General features: G+C 41.6%; 1 protein-coding gene across 5 annotated transcripts in view; it reads left to right on the top strand.

Annotated features, from left to right (window-relative positions):
• The first annotated feature begins 78 nt into the window (after positions 1–78).
• sh3pxd2aa (SH3 and PX domains 2Aa) overlaps positions 79–21336 on the top strand; it is an 84910-nt gene continuing 63652 nt past the window's right edge. For 2 of the 5 annotated variants that reach the window (XM_048986997.1, XM_048986998.1), the window contains exons 1-2: positions 81–700; positions 9061–9141. In XM_048986997.1, the coding sequence (XP_048842954.1) occupies positions 629–700; positions 9061–9141 (153 nt within the window). In that variant the 5' untranslated portion in view covers positions 81–628. Of the gene's footprint in view, positions 701–3782; positions 3890–9060; positions 9142–21336 lie in introns of those variants that run through there. The other 3 variants (XM_048986999.1, XM_048987001.1, XM_048987002.1) reach the window with 3 other exon arrangements.

A 21336-nucleotide genomic window follows, 5' to 3' on the forward strand; every position in this document is an offset into this window, starting at 1 on the left:
GTTTAAATATCTTTGCCAATAAAAACCTTACTAGGAGAGTGATGAACCTTACTCATTCGTAAGCCCCATCCAGCCCCGTTTCTAGTGGCGGTGCTTGTGATCTGGCCAGCCAAAAAGGGATCCGTGTGGGCTGGCGGTAAGCCCACCCCATTGCCCGAACAGCTTCCTGCTCCACAAAGACATCCAGCCATGCCCCAAACATCCAAACCGCGCTCCGGGCTTTAGGGTAACGCGTACACCGGCATTATTCCCGTGAAGGAAGCGCACCTATAGAACAACATTAGGTGGGCAAGAGAGTGTCAGTACGAAAGAGGTCAAGGAGTTAAAGGCTGGAGCGTTTTCGACCCGACCTCCGGTTGTACTCTGTAGCAGCGATCGGCGAAATTGGATCTGCATTCATGTTAGACGAGTAAGGTTAAATCATAGGAGAGATCGTGTCTGGAGTATGATCACATACATCCTCAGGGTATAGATACATAGTCTGCTAAAGGCAACTCCTAGGCGGACGCCCGCATTCATCTCCGGCTCAGATCATTTTCATATCAGAATCTCATCCGCTGCCTCTGCTGGAGTTTGGAGTAAACAAACAACGTTTTTAGTCTTTGATTTTCCCGTTTTCACTGAAAAGATGCAGTTTCGGACGGTGGTGGATGTGAAAGTTGTGGATGTGGAGAAGAGGCGCAATCCGTCTAAACATTACGTGAGTATGTTTAGCCACGGTTATGCATTTGGGCTACTCCGAAATGTGGGGTTTTTTTGTAGTCAACCGCTCTTTGTGCTTTGTCCCAAGCAACTGCTGCATGTTTTGCAACTTTATAGAAAGCCGGGATTTTCCAGACACCTCAAAATAAAATACATGTATTGACATAAATGAATAGAATACCTCTTTAACTTACTAATTTTATAAGCCTGAATTGATATGCATTCAATTTTTAGCCTGCTATATATGCTATGTATTTATTTAGAAGCGCAAAACATCAGCCTGGAAACCACTTTTAATGTAGAGCTAGATTCAATTAAAAGACTCGTTTATCTATATAGACTGTACGTGTTTTGCTAGAGGCGAGCTTGTGTAATCGCTTGTGAAAGATACATTGACTTTTGCAAGCTGTAACCTGTCCTGTCGTGATTGTTATAATAATATACAGAAACGGAGGTTCCAGTAAAAACAAAGTGGGTCATGAATCCTATTAGTGCGCTTATTAGCCCGCGTATATTAAACGGTATTCTGCATAAACCCTGACCAGTTATCCAGAAGCAAATACCACCTGAAGATACTCCCATCACACAACGTTTTTGCTCAGACCCGTTTCCAAGGGCATCCGATTAATTGCAATCCGGAGAATCGACCTACGTTTTGCAAAATTATTCAATTTCTTCCACGCTCAAATGGATTGAAATCGCCATCGTCGTTATCCTGCGGCCCGACTGGATTGTGACATTGATTGATTACTTTTAACAAACGATATAACAGAGGTTCCTTTCACGTTCTTTTCATTTAATGATCGATTGCCTTCACTGTTTACAATTGCTTATCTGAGTGTCTTATTTGGAAAAACTGGACTAATTCAGTTGAAATCATAAAAATGATTACACGATAATGTTAAATATTACGAACGACAGCTCATGTATATATTTACACAGAAATTCAATGACAGATAAATAAAATCAAAGTATGAATAACATGGCAATCGCACTGCCCTTCTCAGAGGAAGATTTGCATCGCAGTCCTAAAATGGTTCTTTATCTGAAGGTTTTTCAGTCAATTAGTGTGGGTAAAGTCATTCCCTCTTTCTAAACATTCAGAGTACTTTATTTAAGATATCAAACTTTTTTTGTAAAACGGCTGGAAGTATTTACTGTATGGAAAAATACAAGGGCTACATACAAGTAATTGTAAATTGGGCCGGTGGGGGGGAGTAAATCTGGCAGCAAGCAGATAATGTAGTGAACAACACTTCCTTCAATAAAGTGGATTGGTGTAAGAGTTTTTCTGTAATGAAATAGAACTTGTGTTGTTTTCACTTAAATGTGGGAAGTGTAATTAGCTGATGTCACGGATCTCTTTTTGTCTTCGCATTTACCATTATTTCTAAGAAATGACTCAGCTATTGCTGGCTTCAGCCTTGCTTTAATTACTAGGCTGGCGCATGTTTTTCAGTTGGGTTTTGAAGATAATTCTAAACACGATGTATCTTTTGTCAAGTGGCAACTGGCCGCTGAAAAATGTCCGAGTGAAGGCTAATTGCTGGCTGGACATTGTTCGCTGGGTGATGGACGGAACTTGCAGGAAAAGCTCCGCTGTTGTAGGATGACTGAGTCAGGACCGGTGTTGACGTCCTCGTGGAGTCATTGTGCTCGCTCACCACAGACTCACCATGATTGCTGGTGAGAAAGTGCTGCTTGTGCAGAACTTTACTTGAGCATATCTGTAGGGCTGCAACTTGTTGATAATCCTAAACATGATCTGGTGAAGAATTGCTTTGAGCTTAGCTTGTTTTAGCTAGCCTGCCTGCACTCATGCAACTTTCTATCACATGTTACTGCACTGCACCGTTGATTTGATAGTATCGCAATTGCAATCCCCATTGCAGCTGTTACCAAGCCAAAATGATTCCTAAACATGAAAAAAAAGCAAAAACCTATCCGCATCAGTAAGAATTGATGCTTGTGCCAGTTTTTCTTGTGCCAAGATAAACATTCTCAGTTGCCCTTGTGAGAGAGAGATGTCATGTTATTCGTTAATTTGTTATTGCAGGACGGTCTCCTGGAGACTCAGTCCAAGTCAGTATTTCAGATTGGAAAAATATTATATCTGGTAGTGAAATAGGTCTTTTAAGAATCTTTTTCTTTTTTTTTTTTTTTTTGATTTTTGGTGTACAAGTTACCATGTGTTGATGTTATTGACTTTCGGTGTTTATTAAGAGTCTTGCATTCTATACATTTATTATCAATATTATGATTTTCTACTTTGGTTGAATTCCCTATGTTAAATGAGAAGAGAAAATCGATTATTTTCAATATGTGAATGTAGTTATAAAAACAGGGTGGTGGGTGATTTAAAAAAAAAAAATACAAATAAATAAATAATAAGGGCCACATTGGTTGAACATGGAAAAGCCAGGGAGTTCAGAAAGGAAGCGTTCGCTGAATCAACAATTTTTTTTTATATTCCCCACAGGAAGATGCTGTTTGCCAGGCTACATTTCCTGTCCCTCTCATAGGATAGCGGGGGGAGGGGTAATTGGTTGGAAGCAAACTGTAAATGATCACAAAACGGGGGGAGTAGAACCAGGAGAGTGGGTCTTCATGAGAGCAGCCTGGGCTTTGCTTAGATTGTCTCTCGTCTTCAGAAATACCTGCTTTTGTGGTCTTTTTACTCTTAAATCTTTCTTTATTGATGTGGGGAAGCAGTACACTGGGAATGTGCTTGTCTGGTATAATGACGTCACTTAAGGCAGTAATATCAAACTGCCTGCTGTCTTTGTTGTAAACAGTTTGCTTCCAGCTAAACCGAGAGCCCATTACAGTGTGGTTTAGCTTGAACAAAGGTATTTCCCAAATGAAATCTCCCCAGAATTCAAAGTTTAAAGTTTGGGTTTCCCAAAATGTAGCGTAGGATGGTATGCAATTAGCATTTTTGGTTTATTCTCTGTGATCATTTCTGGGCACGACGTAGGACGCCTCTTGGGCCTGAAACAGTTAACTGTAGCCCATGTTAAAAATACGGTTGTTCTGGTTTTATACATTACTTTATATATAGACTCTTAGGCGGGTTTCAGCACACAAAGTGGCTTGGCTCAAACACTCAGCCCCGCCAAGAGTCCTACTAAGGCTCCCTTCCGAGTGGCTATAGCAGTGAATCTGAGGATTAAGTCCAACTCATGCAGTAAGTTGATTCTTCTCTTGGTTCTGAGTGCATGTATTTGTCACAGATTGTCATATCTGTATGTGGGCTGTTTTATAACCTGAAACGGTTGGTTGATGCGAGACTATTTTTGGACCAAAAGTGCGAAAACATGGCTACAGTAGACGTGTGCTTAGTCAAAGCCAAGACATAGCTCATCGCTTAATTATGGGAAAATGATAGAAATGGACGGCACATCCATACACAACTGATCTTCCTCACCGTGTTTCAATTAGGTTGTAGGGTGTTTGTTGTTTCATGGCGTCTTAAATGAGTTATTGCTCTGAACTCACTGAACATGCAAGCAAATCTTTTTTTTTTTTCCAAGCCAGAATCTAACTGGAGCGTAATACTTCTGGATTTGCTTGAAAACATTTGCTGTTGTTACATTGTGACTTTTAACATTAGATGGTAACCAATGCAATGGAAGCTTTATTGGAGGAACATTTTTATGTGTATGTGGGAACTTGCGAATGAGTATTTTATTAGCCTTGTAACAGCATTATGCTGAATTAAAACTGTGTTATGTGCTTATTAAATTTAAGTAAACAAACTACAGAATAATGGATATAACATGCACTCTTCATTTATATTGCTAATCATACATTTGCTGGTTGGCTTTGTGATTTGCTTCATAATGAAACCTGCAGCTACGTCCGGGAGATGAAATGTTCATTATCTGTAGATTATTATTGCAATGCAACGGCCTGGCACATCAGATTATACCATGTCAGTTAGCAGAAATTAGCTGAAAGCCATCAGTCCAAAAGGAAATATGTTTCAGATTTGCACTCTGCAGCCTTTAATAGTTTTTTCTTTTAAGGCTGTGGATTCTGTGAAAATCCAAAGTGAGGGCTAGTTAGACCTGGTTTTTGATTGGATAGCTATTCGGACCTGCTGTTTGTCATTGGATAGACACCTTGGGGAAGACGCTGTGTTAAATGGGATTCGTTTAGCTCTGATGTTTTTTCTGTCCTTGGCCTGGGTTACACATTGTTTTCATAACCATACTCCGCCCTGCCACTCCACCCAAATACATACATATGAGATACACTGTAAAATAATCGACCATGTGCACTAACACAAGAGATAGTCACATTTATTTGTTTGTTTGTTTGTACGTTTATCTGCTTATTTATTTGTCTGTTGGTTTGTTTGTTCATTCTTTTTTACATTTATTTGTTTTTGTTTGTATGTTCATCTGCTTATTTATTTGTCTGTTGGTTTGTTTGTTCATTCTTTTTTACATTTATTTGTTTGTTTCTTTGTACGTTCATCTGCTTATTTATTTGTCTGTTGGTTTGTTTGTTCATTCTTTTTTTATCTGATCAGACGTACTCTAGTTCCCGGTTTTCCTGCCTGGGGTGCTCCACATAATTATACAGACAAAGTCATTAATCGTTCTATATTCTTAGTGGGTGGGGTTAGTGGGATTTTGAGATCTGGATTAATGGATGTCTTCCCAATTTTCTGTAGTAATATTACATTTCCTAACAATAATAACGTATTTGTTTTTATAAGAAATCTTTTCAAGGGACTGTGTATACAGCTGACATCATTTTTTATTGTGATGATTAAAAAAAAAAAAAAAAAAATATATATATATATATATAATTAAAGAGAAATAAAAACAATGTCATGATTGAATTTCAAATTGGATATGGTTTGGGAAATAATTTAAAACAGCAGTAATAATTTAAAACAGCTGTCTAGGTGTGTGTGATCCCATACTTCACTTAAAATATCTTGACTTGACTTGGTTTTAAGAAACAAGCCACTATACCTTATATTGAAGGATTTTACCAACAACTTAACATAAAATGTTTATGTTTACAACCTCTGTGTTATTCACGACTGCTTTTATTTGCTAATTGCCAAAATTGGACCATTTGGTTGTGCAGTCTGTATGAGATTATATCCTGGGAAACAATTCTGCCATGTTGCAGTATTGTGTATAAAACGTAATCATGGATCAAGAGTGATTTTAGTTCTTGACCGACATTTCAGTGAAACATCTTAAAGGATGCTTAAACGTGTGTGGATTTGAAGAATGCCATATTGAGGAGAAATGAGTTACTTATAGTTTATAATGTAGAAAAAAATAAATACGGCTTATTTAATTAATGTCCTGGGAGATCTAAAGTGGAAAGAACATTTATGAAATACACTTAGAGGACTTCAGTTTCTGATTCTCATTAATCGAAGTTTGACCTAATTCATTAGGGAGTCTTTTACAGAAATTTCAAAGCCAAACTGCACTGAGTTTACTTGCAGTCTCACTGCTATGTTCCAAGATATTACAAGTTTTTTTTAATATATATACCCAGGAACATCACACTTTTATTTATGCGTGTATTTGTACTGAGGTTGATTCATTTGTGTGGTGTTACCATTAGTGTGAAACAGCAAGCAATCTTTCTCTGCTTGGCCATTACATAATAGTATATTAAATAATATATAATGATTTTCCAAGTTCCTCCGGGTACTCCGGTCTCCCCCCACAGTCCAAAAACATGCTGAGGCTAATTGGAGTTGCTAAATTGCCCGTAGGTGTGCGTGTGAGAGTGAATGGTGTTTGAGTGTGCCCTGCCATGGGCTGGCCCCCCATCCAGGGTTGTTCCCTGCCTCGTGCCCATTGCTTCCAGGATAGGCTCCGGACCCCCCGCGATCCAGTAGGATAAAGCGGTTTGGAAAATGGATAGATGGATGGATTTTCCAAGTTTCCCAATATATACATATATTTCATCTTGCAGGGAAAGTGTTGAATTTGAGCCATTAGGGAAAATCATAGCTAAATGTAGGGCATGAAAAGTGATTCTGTCCATGATATCTTAGGCATATGACAACATATTTGCATGTCGAGTGGTTTTAAGCTGGTGTAGTGAGCCCTGCGATCTACTGCTAAAGTGCAAACATACACCACTGCTATTGAATCCAACAACCACAAAATGAAACTATATATCCACATTGCCTGGATATAAGGTAATACAGATGTGTATCGATCTCCCCTGGGGTGGGGGGTGTTTTATGTCCAGCAGAATTGCCAAAATAACTCCAAGCACAATAGACAAATAAATAAATAGATAAACAAACGTCTAAATAGTACTAAATAGTACTAAATAGTAAGAAGGGGTATAGTACAGTATAGTGCAGGTGATACAAGTGGGATACTTGCCCTCTAATACATCTGGCAGAAACACCCCACTGGCCGGTACTCTGAAATGGGAACTGTCCACACCCACATACTCAGCATTACTCACAGAATCGCATGCAGTCACATGGAACACAAGTTCCAGTTTCCCCTCAAGTCATATATCATGTGAGCTGCAATGTGATAATGCGCCTCCTACTGGTGGGAGTAAGGAATCCGGCGATCTTCTCCTCGTAGATTTAGCCTCTGGGATGAAGTGGAAAAAAAATACCCCAAACGTGAACCTGCCGTCACGCTGGAAGGTTGATGCACCAGAAGCCGAAGTGAACGGCACTATTTAGAGGCTTCGGTTTGAAGAGTGCTGGGGTGATATTTTGGGAACTGGGTTCTGTTTTTGATCACGGTTGCTATGAGTGCATCTCCATCTGGCGCGAGGCTCGGGGCTTTTCTGGGAGCCTTGATTTTCCATGCTGAGGTTTTGCTGCACGGTAGAATTAAGATACTGAGTCGTCGGGGTGCGGGGGTGGGGTCGATGTTTCGGCGTTCCATTCAGGTCAAAGGCCTTTTTATAACACGCTAGCCATGGCCTGTGCCAGCCCTCCCCCTCCTTGGGCATGCAGAGGCACGTGTGACACAAGTAGCTCTTGGCTGAGGCTGCTGTCCTCGTGTCGTGCACGCACGCAGCCGGGCATGCCCTCAGTACCCCCGTCTAAGCTTGTCTGCGGCATTTCTTTCCGCACTCGAACCCAGAACCTTTAAGGAAGGGGTGCTACTACTATCTCTGGATGGGAGCTGAGTGGCCCCTAGATCTTATGGCTTCTTTTCTTTTCTCAGTCCTTAAATCAGCATTTGGTAACTCTTTACTTAAAGCAGTCATATAAATGCAATGAACGCAACCAAGCTGTAAGAATCTCCTGAGGACCCCCGCACTGGCATATTTCGCTTATGTCCTTCATCGTGTGCTTTACAGCCTTTTATTTTGCACCCTGATTTTCGATGGGGGGCCTAAGAGCGACTTTCTCTGAGGACCACGGTAGCTGGATAATAACACCAGGGTGAAAATGCCCCTTTGGAGCACGGCCAGGAAAAACTGGGCCCCTTCCAGCAGAAACAGAACTCTAACAATAAGCTTTGTCCAGACAGGTCCTTTGTTTCTAAGTTTTGTCTGTGGCACGTCACAGATTTCGTACTGAAGTCGAGTTCAATTCACTGGAGACCCTCTGGCTCTGTGTGCAGTATTTGTAATGCGTGATTGATCACAGGGGTCGTCTCAAAAGTCAAAGGAAACTTATTTATCCATCAGGAAGAATGGAATAGATTTGTTTAGGGAGCTTTTTAATTGCCTTTCTGTGTGATTTTGTTTTTGTAGTTCTCTTGATCAGACCAGCGTGGTTATTGGGTGAAATGCCATGTCTTGTGGCTAGAGAAACCATTCAACATTCATTTCAGTGTTATAACCAAAAGAATAACAATTTAATCAGTTGTATATTTTCCATTTGCTAGCAGCTGCTCCCTTATTTTGTATTGCAAAACCTTTATATAATTTTAGCTTTAGTTTGTGAGCGTTGTAAGAGTCGCCTGTTCAAATCTGCGTTTCGGCCGTCACGACTGAAGACGGTAGTTTAATGTCGGGTCCAAAGTGCCCAAAAACGATCACAGAGAATGAGGAGTAAATGGAATTTCTTGTAGGCTGCGTGCTATGTTAGGAATGCCTTGTCTCGGGTGTAGACCACTGCTATTTCTGCACTGTTGTGTTATAAGCAGAGATATGTAAGTCAGTCCTTGTCCTTCTTATAGGGGAATTCCCCGACCCGGTAGGTCAGCTCCATGGCTGTTTCCAGCAAGTTCAATCGTCAGACGTCATTCACAGTTTATCCAAATCTCTGCTGCCAAATGGCTGATACACCTGCTGTTATTTATGAATTACTCTGTGTGTGTAAGTAGGCTACTCATGTATAATTTGTTTCTCACTGTGATATCCGTCTCTGTTCCCTTTTGCCAGGTGTACCTAATTAACGTAACGTATTCAGACTCCACCTCTCACGTCATTTACCGAAGATACAGTAAATTCTTCGACCTCCAGGTAATTTCTCTTGTTATTTTAATTGTTTGCTCTTGGCTTTTGTATATTCTCCTATCTCCGTAAATGAACTTAGATTTAAGAAGGCTTATTTACTAAAATTAAGAGAAATAATGACCATGGTATGTGAATTAAACATTATAAATATCAAAAAAATATTTTAAAAGCTTGACTGATGTAAGTGCATATGAATTTGAATTAACCTTTGACATGTGATCTTCAATTCGAAGGAAAACAGCAATGAGTTTCAGAGTGAACATTTATTGGTGGTTTTAAAGCGGCCTTTCATTGCATTCTTCTCCTTCAGAGTGTTTCATGGGAGCTGTTGTATTTAGTACGTTTCAGATGAACATCTCAGCCTGCATTTCAGGTTGACCCCTCCACGTTTTTGGTGTGCCGTCACGCGATGGGTTGGCAACGGGCTAGCTGTGTGTTAAGGTCTTCCCGCTCATCTTAGTGTGTTTGGACAACTACCAAGGAAGAGCTGGATATCAATGGTTGCAGTGTGCCCCACAGGAAGTGACATAGAGGAAATGGAGGCTGAAAGGTCCCATTGATAACCAAAGAGGCCTCAGCTGGAAATGTCACTTCTTAACTCCCAAAAAATAATGACGGAGGGGAAAAAATAAGAAGCCAACACATAGGATTCCTTAGTCTGCTTCTAGCAATAATGCTAGTAGTCTGCTCTGTGAAACAATCCTCCGTTCCCTGCATTGCTCGGAGATTACTGTGTTTTAATAATATTGGCACATTTACTACATGGCCTTTATGTCACACTTTTGATTATTTATGGGCAATATCCATATCCATTGGCCTTTTATTATCAGCGTAATAAATGATAGTTTAGCCTGAGGCAGAGAAAAATTCATGGGAAAATATGTCATTGGTAGTTAATTCTCCTCACCCGAGCTTAAAAGGCTGTGCCCTTGCTGTGAGCGAGTATTGACCTGCTACGGTTAAATATTCCACAGAGATGCAGTGCAGCTGCTTAATCGTGACTCATTTGTAATGAGATATAAGTTATCTGAAGGCGTTTTATTGTTATTCTGGAGATGAAGGAACGCGTTCAGCTGTTTCCACTTTGCTGCGGATTCCCTTGAAGACAATCTGTATAAACTCACTGTCCTCATCGTGCCTTGTGCCCAATTTTTATGAAGACAAAATTCGATGATGCAAGTGTTTGGATTATGCCTTTGTACATAATTTTTGAATTTCAGCCAATTAAGATAGTCAGGCACTGTACAATTAATCAAGTAATGTTTCCAGGCACCATTCATATGTGTCGTCCTCCACAGTGTGCTTCCATCATCTATTTCTACAAAATAAAACTTAAGAACAAATTTGGGATACCTGTATGTATGTTTGCTGGTAGTTATCATCTTGTTTACAAATATGTTAGCTGTTTAATCAAAATCAAGCGTTGTCATATTCTGCAGTGTTTTCTGAAATAACAAGCTGGATTCATTGCATTTTAGCACATTCATGAGGGAACCATGCACATGCTTGGAGGCAAAGCCTGCAAAAATAATTCATAATAATAATAATAATAATAGTAATAAATGTAAATGCTGCTCGATGCGCAGTGAGCAAGAAAGTCCTCTTTTTGACATTTAAGTACATGCAGATGAAGTTGTTGGTGATTAAGAGATATGCTCATATGCATTATGGTCCCTGTTAGTAGGTCCATCAAGCCTGCATCTTATAAACATTCTGTGAAAATGGTCTGTAAGGCCCAAGAGGTGTTAGAGTAGGCTCACGGCTGTAGAGGCTGATAAATGCCAATGACTTGCCCAGGATCAATTCCAAGAGCTTGAGAAATAATGTTGTGGTTGCTGGCACTTTGGAGTCCTTCTGTGAATGTTTTTTTTCTGTCAGGCACGTTTTTGGCTACCTATGGTTATCTTGCAAAGACGATGAGTAATGCCCCTCCCCCCCCTCATAAAACGTGAACAAGGCGGATTTGACAGTACCTCCACCTCATTTTTATGAGAAAAGCAACGAAACATGGGGTTTTAAATGCAGGATATCTGACGTCAGTTTGAGGCTTTAGGCTTTCAGACTCCGTCAACAATAAATGTGCTTTGCGTTTTTTGGAATTACCTGTAATGTCAGCCCTGTGCACTGAGGTTCATGTTTTACTTCTGTTGTATGTCTGGACTGAGATTCTGCCCTGGTATCATGAGTTTGTGATGTGAATTTGGGACATTATAATGAAAGCAAATCCATCACAGTAACTGTAACTGCTTAATTCCAACTGGGGTCGTGGAGGGGACCGGAGCCTATCCCGGGAACGATGAGTGCAGGCAGGAACCAACCCTGGGCCGTCACCAACACACACTATTACAGGGCCAATTTAAAGTCACCAATCAACCTGCTTTGCACGCTTTTGGGCTGTGGGAGGAAACCGGAAACCCCCAGCGGAAACCTACGCAAACAGCATGCAAACTCCACACACAACGGACCCAGAACTGAGCCCAGAACCTTCTTGCTGTGAACCAGCAGCGCTAACAATTGCGCCAAACTGAAGGCAAATAATTTTTTGTTTTTATCCTGGGATTTTTTTTTTAGTTTTTATGACAGAAGTCACCAAGCCATTTTTTTAATTTAGCAGCTGTTTTTGTGCAAAGTACTATATAAGCCAGGCGGAGGGTACATCGCAAGGAGATTGCTGTCGAGATGTCACCTTGAGTACAAGTGCTAATCGGTTGAGTTTCCAGTGAGTGACCAGTAACGAGCGGAAGTTGGAGCAAGAGCCATACAAAACATCGTTAAAAACTCACGTGGGAAAGCTAAGCCAAAAACAAAACACAGTCAGGAGTCAGGACTGTGCAAAATGCAAGAAAAGAGTATCTAGTGTAGCCAACCGAGATGATAACAATGGAATAGTTGAAGAAGAAAGAGAAAAGGTCTGTGGTAGGATGAGTTGGTTGAAGTATTCCTGGAAGAGGTGGCTCTTAAGAATTTTCTTGAAGGTCATGAGGCGTTCTGAATAGATACGGATGGGTATCTTATTCCGCTGCTGAGGAACCACACAGAACAAACATTTAGCATATTACTCGTGTTGGGCGGATCACAAAGTGATGGTGGATTGCTGACTATAGAGAGTGAGATGGGATGTAAGTCCAATGTAGGTAGGTGCCACTCCATTAACAGCTCTTAATGCAAGCAACGAGGACTTGAACTGGAGCCCAGGAAAGGGGATTTGGGTGGTGTAACATGAGAGCATTTCAGCTGATTGAATACTATGCACTCTGCATTGAGTACCAGAAATGCTGTTGCGTTGAATACCAGACCTGCTTCTGAATCACCTGTATTGGATTTGCAGCACATACTAGTAACCCAGTCAATAAAGAGTTACAGTAGTCTAGCTGCGGGATGACAAGTACCTGGAGAAGCAGTTGAACTGCTCACACTGATAAAAAAGGTTTGATCTCCCTGATGTTATACAAAGTAAATCTAAAAGATCCACAGATAGATGCCGTGTGATCAGAGATGGGTAGCTGATCGTCTCGCATTACCCCTAGGTTCCTAGCAAACCCTGAAGGAGACAATGTTAATGATTCAAGCTGACAAGTGATGTCAAGATGAAAGTTAATGCTGGAAGGGAATACAAGAAGATCTGTCTTTGACTGGTTCAGCTGGATGTAGCAATCTAGGCTACGACGTCTGCCTGGAAAACCGAAATCTGAGACTGTAGTATCCTTTGGAAGGAAGGTCAGGTACAGTAGTGGTAGGAGAAGCCATTTGACTGACTGACAGATAGTGTATAGCGAGAAGAGGAGGAGGCTAAGAACTGAACCTTGAGGCACACCAGTTGTTTCCTGATTTGAATCTTAGGCGATGGAGTGGATAAGAGGATCTGGTGGTTTGTTGTGTCAAAGGCTGCAGATGAGTCTTGGTTATGAACAGAGGACTGTGATTCAGATTGCAAGATGTCCACAATAATCGGGGGGCGGGAGGCTCGGTGGAGTGTCCAGCTTTTGGGCCAGACCGATGAGGATCCAGAAGGTGATTCTGTTAATGCAGACACCCTGCTCCTCCAAAACAGGCAATCTTGTGTCTGCAACTGAATACATACTGCATGCAGACATAGTCAAAAGCTTCAGTGGTGTATAGAGACGCTTCTATGAACACGCACCTCATCTAACCTTGAAACAGCTCAGGAGGGAAAAGCAGTTCTTATGCACTATTAGCAAGATGTACGTAATGATATGACCACTGAATTCAGACCCTCAACAGAGATGTAAATTATTTAATGACCACTTGATTCTGGTTACCTGGATCTGTTTAATGCTTTAGTACAGAAAGTACACAGCATGTGTTTCTTTTCCGGTAAGTCGCTGGTACATCCATCAGTTTTTTGGGTAACCTTTGAAATGATCCTTTCCCTCTCATACGGAGAGTTTGGAATAATGCGATCATCTGTCCATCTTCCTGAACTTTTGTTTGAGGCCGCTGGATACTCAGGTTCTGAGCGTGTACTATTTTGAACCTGGCAACCCACTGCCAAGGTCCCCCCCCCCACCCTCTCGGGAAAGCAGCAGCTGAAACAAATGAGGGGTGAAGCCTTTGGAGGGAAACTGCTGGAGTGTCAGATTGCTGGGTGACTGAAATGGGACGATCCCTCTGAACTGAAAGTCATTTTTTATATGTTTCTTCTTTCATCGCAACTTATTTCAATCGACTTTCATTACCCAAGCGTGATGTACAGGCAGTCCCTGGGTTAAGAACATCTGACTTACAGACAACTTGTACTTACCAATGGACTGTCATAAAGTGTATTATTATCGGCTTCAGCAGTTTGTTGGCTGGAGGTACAGTACAGTACCGTATGTAGTTATTTTTATTATTAACGTATAATTATTGTTATTATCCATCCATCCATTTTCCAAACCGCTTATCCTATTGGGTCGCGGGGGGTCCGGAGCCTATCCCGGAAGCAATGGGCACGAGGCTGGGAACAACCCAGGATGGGGGGCCAGCCCATCGCAGGGCACACTCACACACCATTCACTCACACATACACACCTATGGGCAATTTTGCAGCTCCAATGCAACTCCATGTTTTTGGACTGTGGGGGGAAACCGGAGTACCCGGAGGAAACCCCACGACGACATGGGGAGAACATGCAAACTCCACACACATGTGACCCAGGCAGAGATTCGAACCCAGGTACCAGAGGTGTGAGGCAACAGTGCTAACCACTGCACCACCATGCCGCCCCTATTGTTATTATGTATTGTATTATTTTTTCTGACTTAACTACAAATTCGACTTAGACAGGCTTAGGGAATGGTTCTTGTTCGTAACCTGAAGACTGCCTGCATTCTTCTAATAATGATATTAGTAAGGGAATGTAATGATTTCTGGTAATATCTGCTGTTGAGTAGAATTGTCTATCTTCTCAATAGTTATATGCTCTGATTTGTGTTTTTATATATATATATATTATATTGGTGCCATCATACCATGTCATTGACTGGCTTCTCAAGCTTTTAACATCATGGCCTTCAACAAGGTGACAGAAGGGATGGATGCCTTTCTGGGTGGACATGTCTGCTGAGGGCTGTTGCTAAGGTGGTAGACCTTGTAATTACATGATACTATGTTTGAGAAGTCGTTCTGGAATGTGTGATTCCTTCTCCGTCCTTGTGTGGAATTTGTTATATTTACACTGATGTGGTTAAGCATCTTAAGCAGGAAAGGGATGAGTCACACTTACACATTTCCTGGGTTTTGGTGACACTAACAGCCATACACATCCTGTTTCTCTATAGTATATTTAATTAGTCTGGCACTATTATCTTCAAGGTTTAGTTGTGTTTTTTTTTTGGAAAAAAAAACATTTGACTGTCTTAGCTAAAACATAGATAACTAAGAGCAAATTTCACTTTCCCAGCTATCTGTAATGGGATATTAACTCAGTAGTGTGCATTCCCAGTATGGTGCAAGATTAAAATATATTTATAGTAACATTACTTGCATGCATTATTACTCAGATTATTTATTTTTGAAGCTCAGCTTAGCTCCTTCTCTTTCTGACACGGTGCTTTGAAAAGTGCCGTGCTAAATCTTTTTTTTTTTTTTTTTTTTTTAAGAGAGTTCATTTGTTTGCGCTGGGGATAAAGGGCTGCTCTGTGACCGGGACGGCATTTGTGCCGGTGGAGGGTCTGGGGAAGGTCACCCACATTTCGGATACAGCCCTGGCCTTGTCTCTCTGCACAATCGCACGCTTCACCGAAAAGCCCGCCCAAAAACAGAGAAATGTCTTGCTGCTCCCACAACCTTGGCTAGCTGGATTAAGAAACGTGCTATATTTAGGAAAAATAAATGCATATCAGAATTCACTGTTTTTCCATGGCATTAAGCTTGTGCCCTACAGAAAACCTTCAGAACAACCTTTTTTTCTCTTATTTATAAGAAACAAGCTGAAGAACAAAATAGAAGGAACTGAGAAGTTTGGTCAGTGGATTCTAGTGAAGTCATTGAGTGCACTGCGGCCTGCGGGGTGTTTGTGAGTGTGTGCGTGCACGTGAGTGTGTGTGTGTGTGTCTGTCTACCCACCACTTCCCCTCCTCCCTCTGATTCTCACTGCAGCAACACTCTGGACTTTGATGTGTTAATATATTTCCAGTGACTGACGCTGGATAAATAAGCCTTTCCACTCTGTGTTTGCTTTTGTGTAATCTTCTGTGTTAGCCGAAGATGTATGGGTCCTAAAAAGGTTTCCTTCTTGGCCGGCTCCTTTTTTATAATGTTTTTAGTGCAGAATTTGGAGCAATGGGCTTTAATTCTAGGTGAACGCGCCTCAGTTTTAAAGCTGCAGCAAAGTGCTTAATGATGGCCCAGTAGGTGGTAGCGTAACCTCCCACCTCAAGGGTTGAGGGTTCGAATCTTACCTCCGCTTGTGACTGGTTTCTTCTCACACTCCAAAGACATGTGGTTAGGAGAACTGGGTCTCTAAATTGCCCAGTTTTAGCGTGCATGTGCCCTGTGATGGACTGGCATCCTGTCCAGGGTGTCCCCTGCCTAGTGCCTTATGTTTACTGGGATTGACTCCAGGCTCTCTGTGTCCCTGGGTAAGCAGTTATAGATGGATACAAGATCAAAATGGGCTCCAAAATGTCGGACTGTACAGGCTAAATTCACATCGTCATTTATTCAGAGGTTGGTTACAGGCTAACCAACGTCCACTATTGACTCATGAACATACTTCTGTAAAACCTTCTGAATCTGCATGTAATCTTTCATCAGCTTCATGCCTGATTGAATATGAAATGCCAGGATCCCAGCTGGCACTGTTACACAAGACTGTTAATGGCAGTCGTTTGTGTAAGTGTGGTATTTTTCTGATATAGTAGCTGTTTTGTTCCATCCATCCATCCATCCATCCATCCATCCATCCATCCATCCATCCATCCATCTATCCAACCTCTTTTGAAATGCTTGTTCTGGTCACAGTGTCCTCTTCACAGATAACCCAGATATCACCAATTCCCTTACAAACGGCTTACAGACGTTTTACCCAAGGAGGTCTCCCTGCTTGCTAATTTTTATCTCTAAATCTGGTTTCTCATGTATTGCTTTCTCTTCTCATTGTCCAACCCAACTGCGCCTTCTGTGTGCCTGAGTGCTAAGGAAAGACTCTAATGTTGTACAAAAACATCATTCAGTTTCCAGTGGCTTTCAATGATGTTTTTCTTGACTCAGATGCAACCTGCACTTTATATATTTAATATCCCCTTTGCACCGCTGTCCAGACCTGATGCTTCTGCTCTGAGATACATTCCCTCTGATGTAAAATAGAACCACCTGTTTTGTTCCAGTGCCTCTGCGATGACTTCAGTGGTTGTTGCAATGACACAAATGAACATCTACTTTCCCACGAAACATCGCAGGGCTGGGTCCTGGGAAACTGTCATGCTGATTTAGGAAAGTCTTATAGTTATTGCATTTCTTTTTTGTCTCCTGAGCACTATATGTAATACAATGTTGATAATATAAAAAGGCGCTGCACTGGTACACAATAGCCTAAATATGTATGTTTTCTGTCTCATTTTTGGAAGAAATATAGATATTTCAGGCAGTTGTAAAGCGACATTGCTTTGTGTCTGCAGACTCAGGATTTTTCACAATCATTGCGACTCCACCGATCAAGCCATGTTTTCCACTCACTCATTTTGGCTATGGAAGTAAAGACCACCAACCATGGTAATCCGTGCACTGGGATCAGTGGACGGGGGGGGGGGGGGTCACGTCTGGCCCGCTTGAGAGAGTTTGCTTGGTAACTCTCCATGGTGGCCTGAGGATTAGGAAGGAATTTCGCTTGTCTTTCAGGATCCGCAAGGCCCGCTCTGTGGTTGGTACTTTGAGGGGGCAGTCTCCCCCTGTATGGATGGAGGTGCTGAGATCTGCCCCTGGACCATGGTGGTTGACAAATAGACACAGGCGCGATGCCACATCTGTTGCTGAGTAGCGACCTGGACCTGGGCCAGGAAATTCATGAGACGCTTCATGCGACTGTAGCATTATGTCCGAATTTTGTCATTTGTATACATTGCAGAGTAATGTTGGCTCCAATTTACCTCTCACTAGGTTGACTGTTGGTTTTGCGTGTCACTGATGGTGCCGTAAAAAAAAATTCAAATACCAATTATACTTAGAATAGAATTAAGTGATTAGTTGCCATTGTTGATACACCAACAAAATGTGTTCTCTGCATTTAACCCATATGTGATAATGTGACATAGCAGGGGGCAGCTAATTCAGTGCCCGGGGAGCAGTGCTTGGGGGCGATACCTTGCTCTGGGTACCTCAGTGGTGCCTTGCTGGTCGGGGATTCGAACCTGCAATCTATCAGCCATGAGTGTGCTTCCCTAACATCAAGCCACCACTGCCCACAACATACTCCGTAAAGCTTTACATTAACTGCGGCTTCATAATGCATTCATTACGCATTCATAGAACATTCATAACAGCTTTAATACACATTAATAAACATTATACGATAATCATTCTCATTATATAGTGGTAATAAACATCCTGTGGTTTTTGGGTCATGACCTACTGTTAGTTCTAGCTGATATCAGTAAGAATCATCTACATAATTTTATCTTTTTCTATGACCTAAGGGATACTGAGGATTATAAAATGGAAGCGGTTTGGAGGATCTTCTCTTTTATGTAAATATGCTAATTTAAGTATAACAAGCTCAACACACTGACAGACAGAACATAACCAGGAATATATTTCAGATTTTTAAGCCCAGACAGAAAATCCTGATGATTTGCATAGATTTGTGTATAGATGTCATTTGATAAGCATATTTCCAAAACTCAGTCCAATTTTTTGTTGTGTTTGAGATGAGACCAGCAATGGGCTTCCTATTCGTATATTATAGTGCTGGGAACCGAAACTCACTCAGTCCTCATGTAATCCAACTCTTGTTAAATTTCCAAAACTCCACAGAAATTCTCTGTTATAGAAAAGTGCTCCTCGTTTTTGGAAGTAGGTAGCTTTTCAAAGCACAATCGGTTTCCCGTCATCAGTTGTTTGTTCATTCTGGGTAAGCAGTACGATGCTGTCAAAACATGCACAGAAATTGACCTGAACAGCATATGTGTACAGACATGAAGATCTTACTACCAACTCAGTATCAAGGGAATCTCTTAAGCAAAATTATTTTCACTGGTAAACAATACTACTATAAATATTGATATTAAGCTTTCTACTCTGCATTTCGTTGTGTAATAGTTTTTGGGAAATGTTACTTTGAAGTGCTTCTGGGATTAATCTTCATCTTTCTACAGAAGCTGTTTTATAAGACATTTTTCTTCTAATTGTGTGTAATCCCAACTTTTATTGCTGTGGGAAGTGTGTCTCAGACAACATGTACTTTTTAACATTGTGCATGAATTTTCGGGCATAATCTCCTCTCTCTTTACCGAACAGGGTGTGAATGCTTGCCTGTTATTAATAAGTTAATGAAATGCAAATGTAGCACACGCTGAGTCAGGCTCATGGGCCGCTTGGTGCAGACGAGTCGGGTCTAATGACTGATGGTTTCCGACGGACGGCCGGGTACTTCCTGCCCCGGGATGCAGGCTTGGCTTCAGGGCTGTGTAACAGTGATGCACTGGGCCGTCACCAAATGTGAGATTGGGGGGGGGGGGGGGGGGGGGCTCGGTAGTGATGTATTAGCACTTCCTGCATTCGCTGTACCTCTCTCCCCCTGGGGCTCCTACCACAATGGCTGCAGTGTGACTGGAATGGTCACATGACATTTAGCAGGAAGTGAGGTATATTGCACATGACAGCCTCTTAAGGGTTTGACTTTTTTCCAGGAAGCTGGGCATGTCTCATCAGACATGGGTGTATACTTAAAATATTAAGTTAATTAAAAATATTATATTTCCTCAATGGGTAAATGAACTCGCATAGATTAATTAATTGGTAATGGAAAGGGCCAGCTTGCTCTCACCTTAAATTGTGGGAAGGCATTAAGAGAATTTCCCAACATAAAGTTATATCTCTTTAAGTCTCTTTTTATTAAGCAATAAACAATTGTTAAGCCATATGTATACTTTTCCTAAGTAACAATGTAACCATGTAAGTGTACTTCTGTAAGTACTAGTCAAAAATAATGATGTATACAAAAGCCAAATGTTACTCTGTTCTCCCTCCATTTGTTGGAAAATCCAGTAGCACTGTTATCATCCAACAGTAATACTCTCCGGAATTCTGCAACATGATTTGAGTATTTCTGTTTATCAGTCCTAGATAAGTTGGCTAAATGTAAATAAGTGAAGTGCCCAGTTACATGATACTGTAGGTTTATTGTGGGTTTGTTCTGAGTACTGGTCTTGGACTGGGATCTGTATGTGGAACAGGGGTTTGGGAATCCCTATTTTATGGGGTATGATTGAGCTTTTCCTCGTCACTCTCCTTGCTGACTGACTTTGCAAGGTGCTAATGATGGCGAAAAGGTGTGTGTGCCCCCATCGTCACATGTTGTTGTTTGGGTAGATACAAAGCTAGGGTGATTCAGGCCATCAGGGCCAGTTATAGGTCATTATATTACTTGGTGGAAAACCTACAATCAGTTTTGTAGATCACTGGGGGACTGCTGTTCCTGAGCCCTCTTGTAGAAGGTTGTTCTCCTGCATAGCATTAGCCGCTGAGACAGTCTGTGGGAGGTGAGGGCCGGCCTCATTTTCGATGGGGGGGTGGGGGGGCTTTGCGTGTATCCTCCTGGGGAGTGCGACAGCCACCTGTTCTTGCTGTGCTGGGCTCCCCCCCCTCCTGCGATGCTCCACCTGTTCCTGGGAGAGCCGCTCCAGGATCCTCCCCCCGGGAGAGCAAAGCGTGGTCCGAAATGAGCACGCCATCTGCCAGGAATCTGTCTGCGGTGCTGAGGGAAGACAGCCGGCCTGAGCGAAGTCCTTACCGTCCCTTAAAGACCGAAACTCGCGCGGTCACCAAAGGCAGGAGCCAATTGCCCTTCACTGAGAAGAAAAGCAATATGGAACTTTATAAACTGCAGTTTTAGTTTTACAGTTTGTGCATTTATCTTATCTTTGTCCATATCCTGAAGAGGAAGTACAGAAAAGATTTACTTTCATTGACTTGATGATTTTTTCTCAGATGAAATCCCTTGGCTTTCTAATAACGTTAACATAACAAAAAAGAATATATTTATACAGATAGAACTGAGAAGTATTAGCTTTTAAAATCTCATTTCCATCATTATTTAACGTTTATTTTTACTTTAAAATGCGATACATCTTCAAGTTTGAAAGACAGTGCTGGTTGCACTGTGCATTTTCTCTTGCAATCGACATTAAAGATGAAAGAAGATGGAGACACAAGAGAAACGTGTTTTCGAACGTAAAAGTTCCCCCTTGTGTAGCTCAGCATCTGAAGGGTCCTAAATGCAGCACTGGGTGAAAGACTTGGCCGCTCTTGGTATCCAGTGGAATAAAAGTGTTTTGTTAGCATGTTGACCATAAGTGCAGTCTTTGCTGAGCATTTCCTCCTTACCCACGCTAAACACAAGCCAGTGCGCCCTTTAGGGGAAGCTGTTCCAATTAAAGCCGTACGGTCTCCCTGAAAGCCAAAACCACGCAGGGATGGCAGCTTTTAGTTTTAGCAGCGACAGCAGAATGGGGGGAACCCAGCAAGACTAGAGGTGCCCACAA

The sequence above is a fragment of the Brienomyrus brachyistius genome, chromosome 20, assembly GCF_023856365.1.
Source record: "Brienomyrus brachyistius isolate T26 chromosome 20, BBRACH_0.4, whole genome shotgun sequence".
NCBI lineage: Eukaryota > Metazoa > Chordata > Actinopteri > Osteoglossiformes > Mormyridae > Brienomyrus > Brienomyrus brachyistius.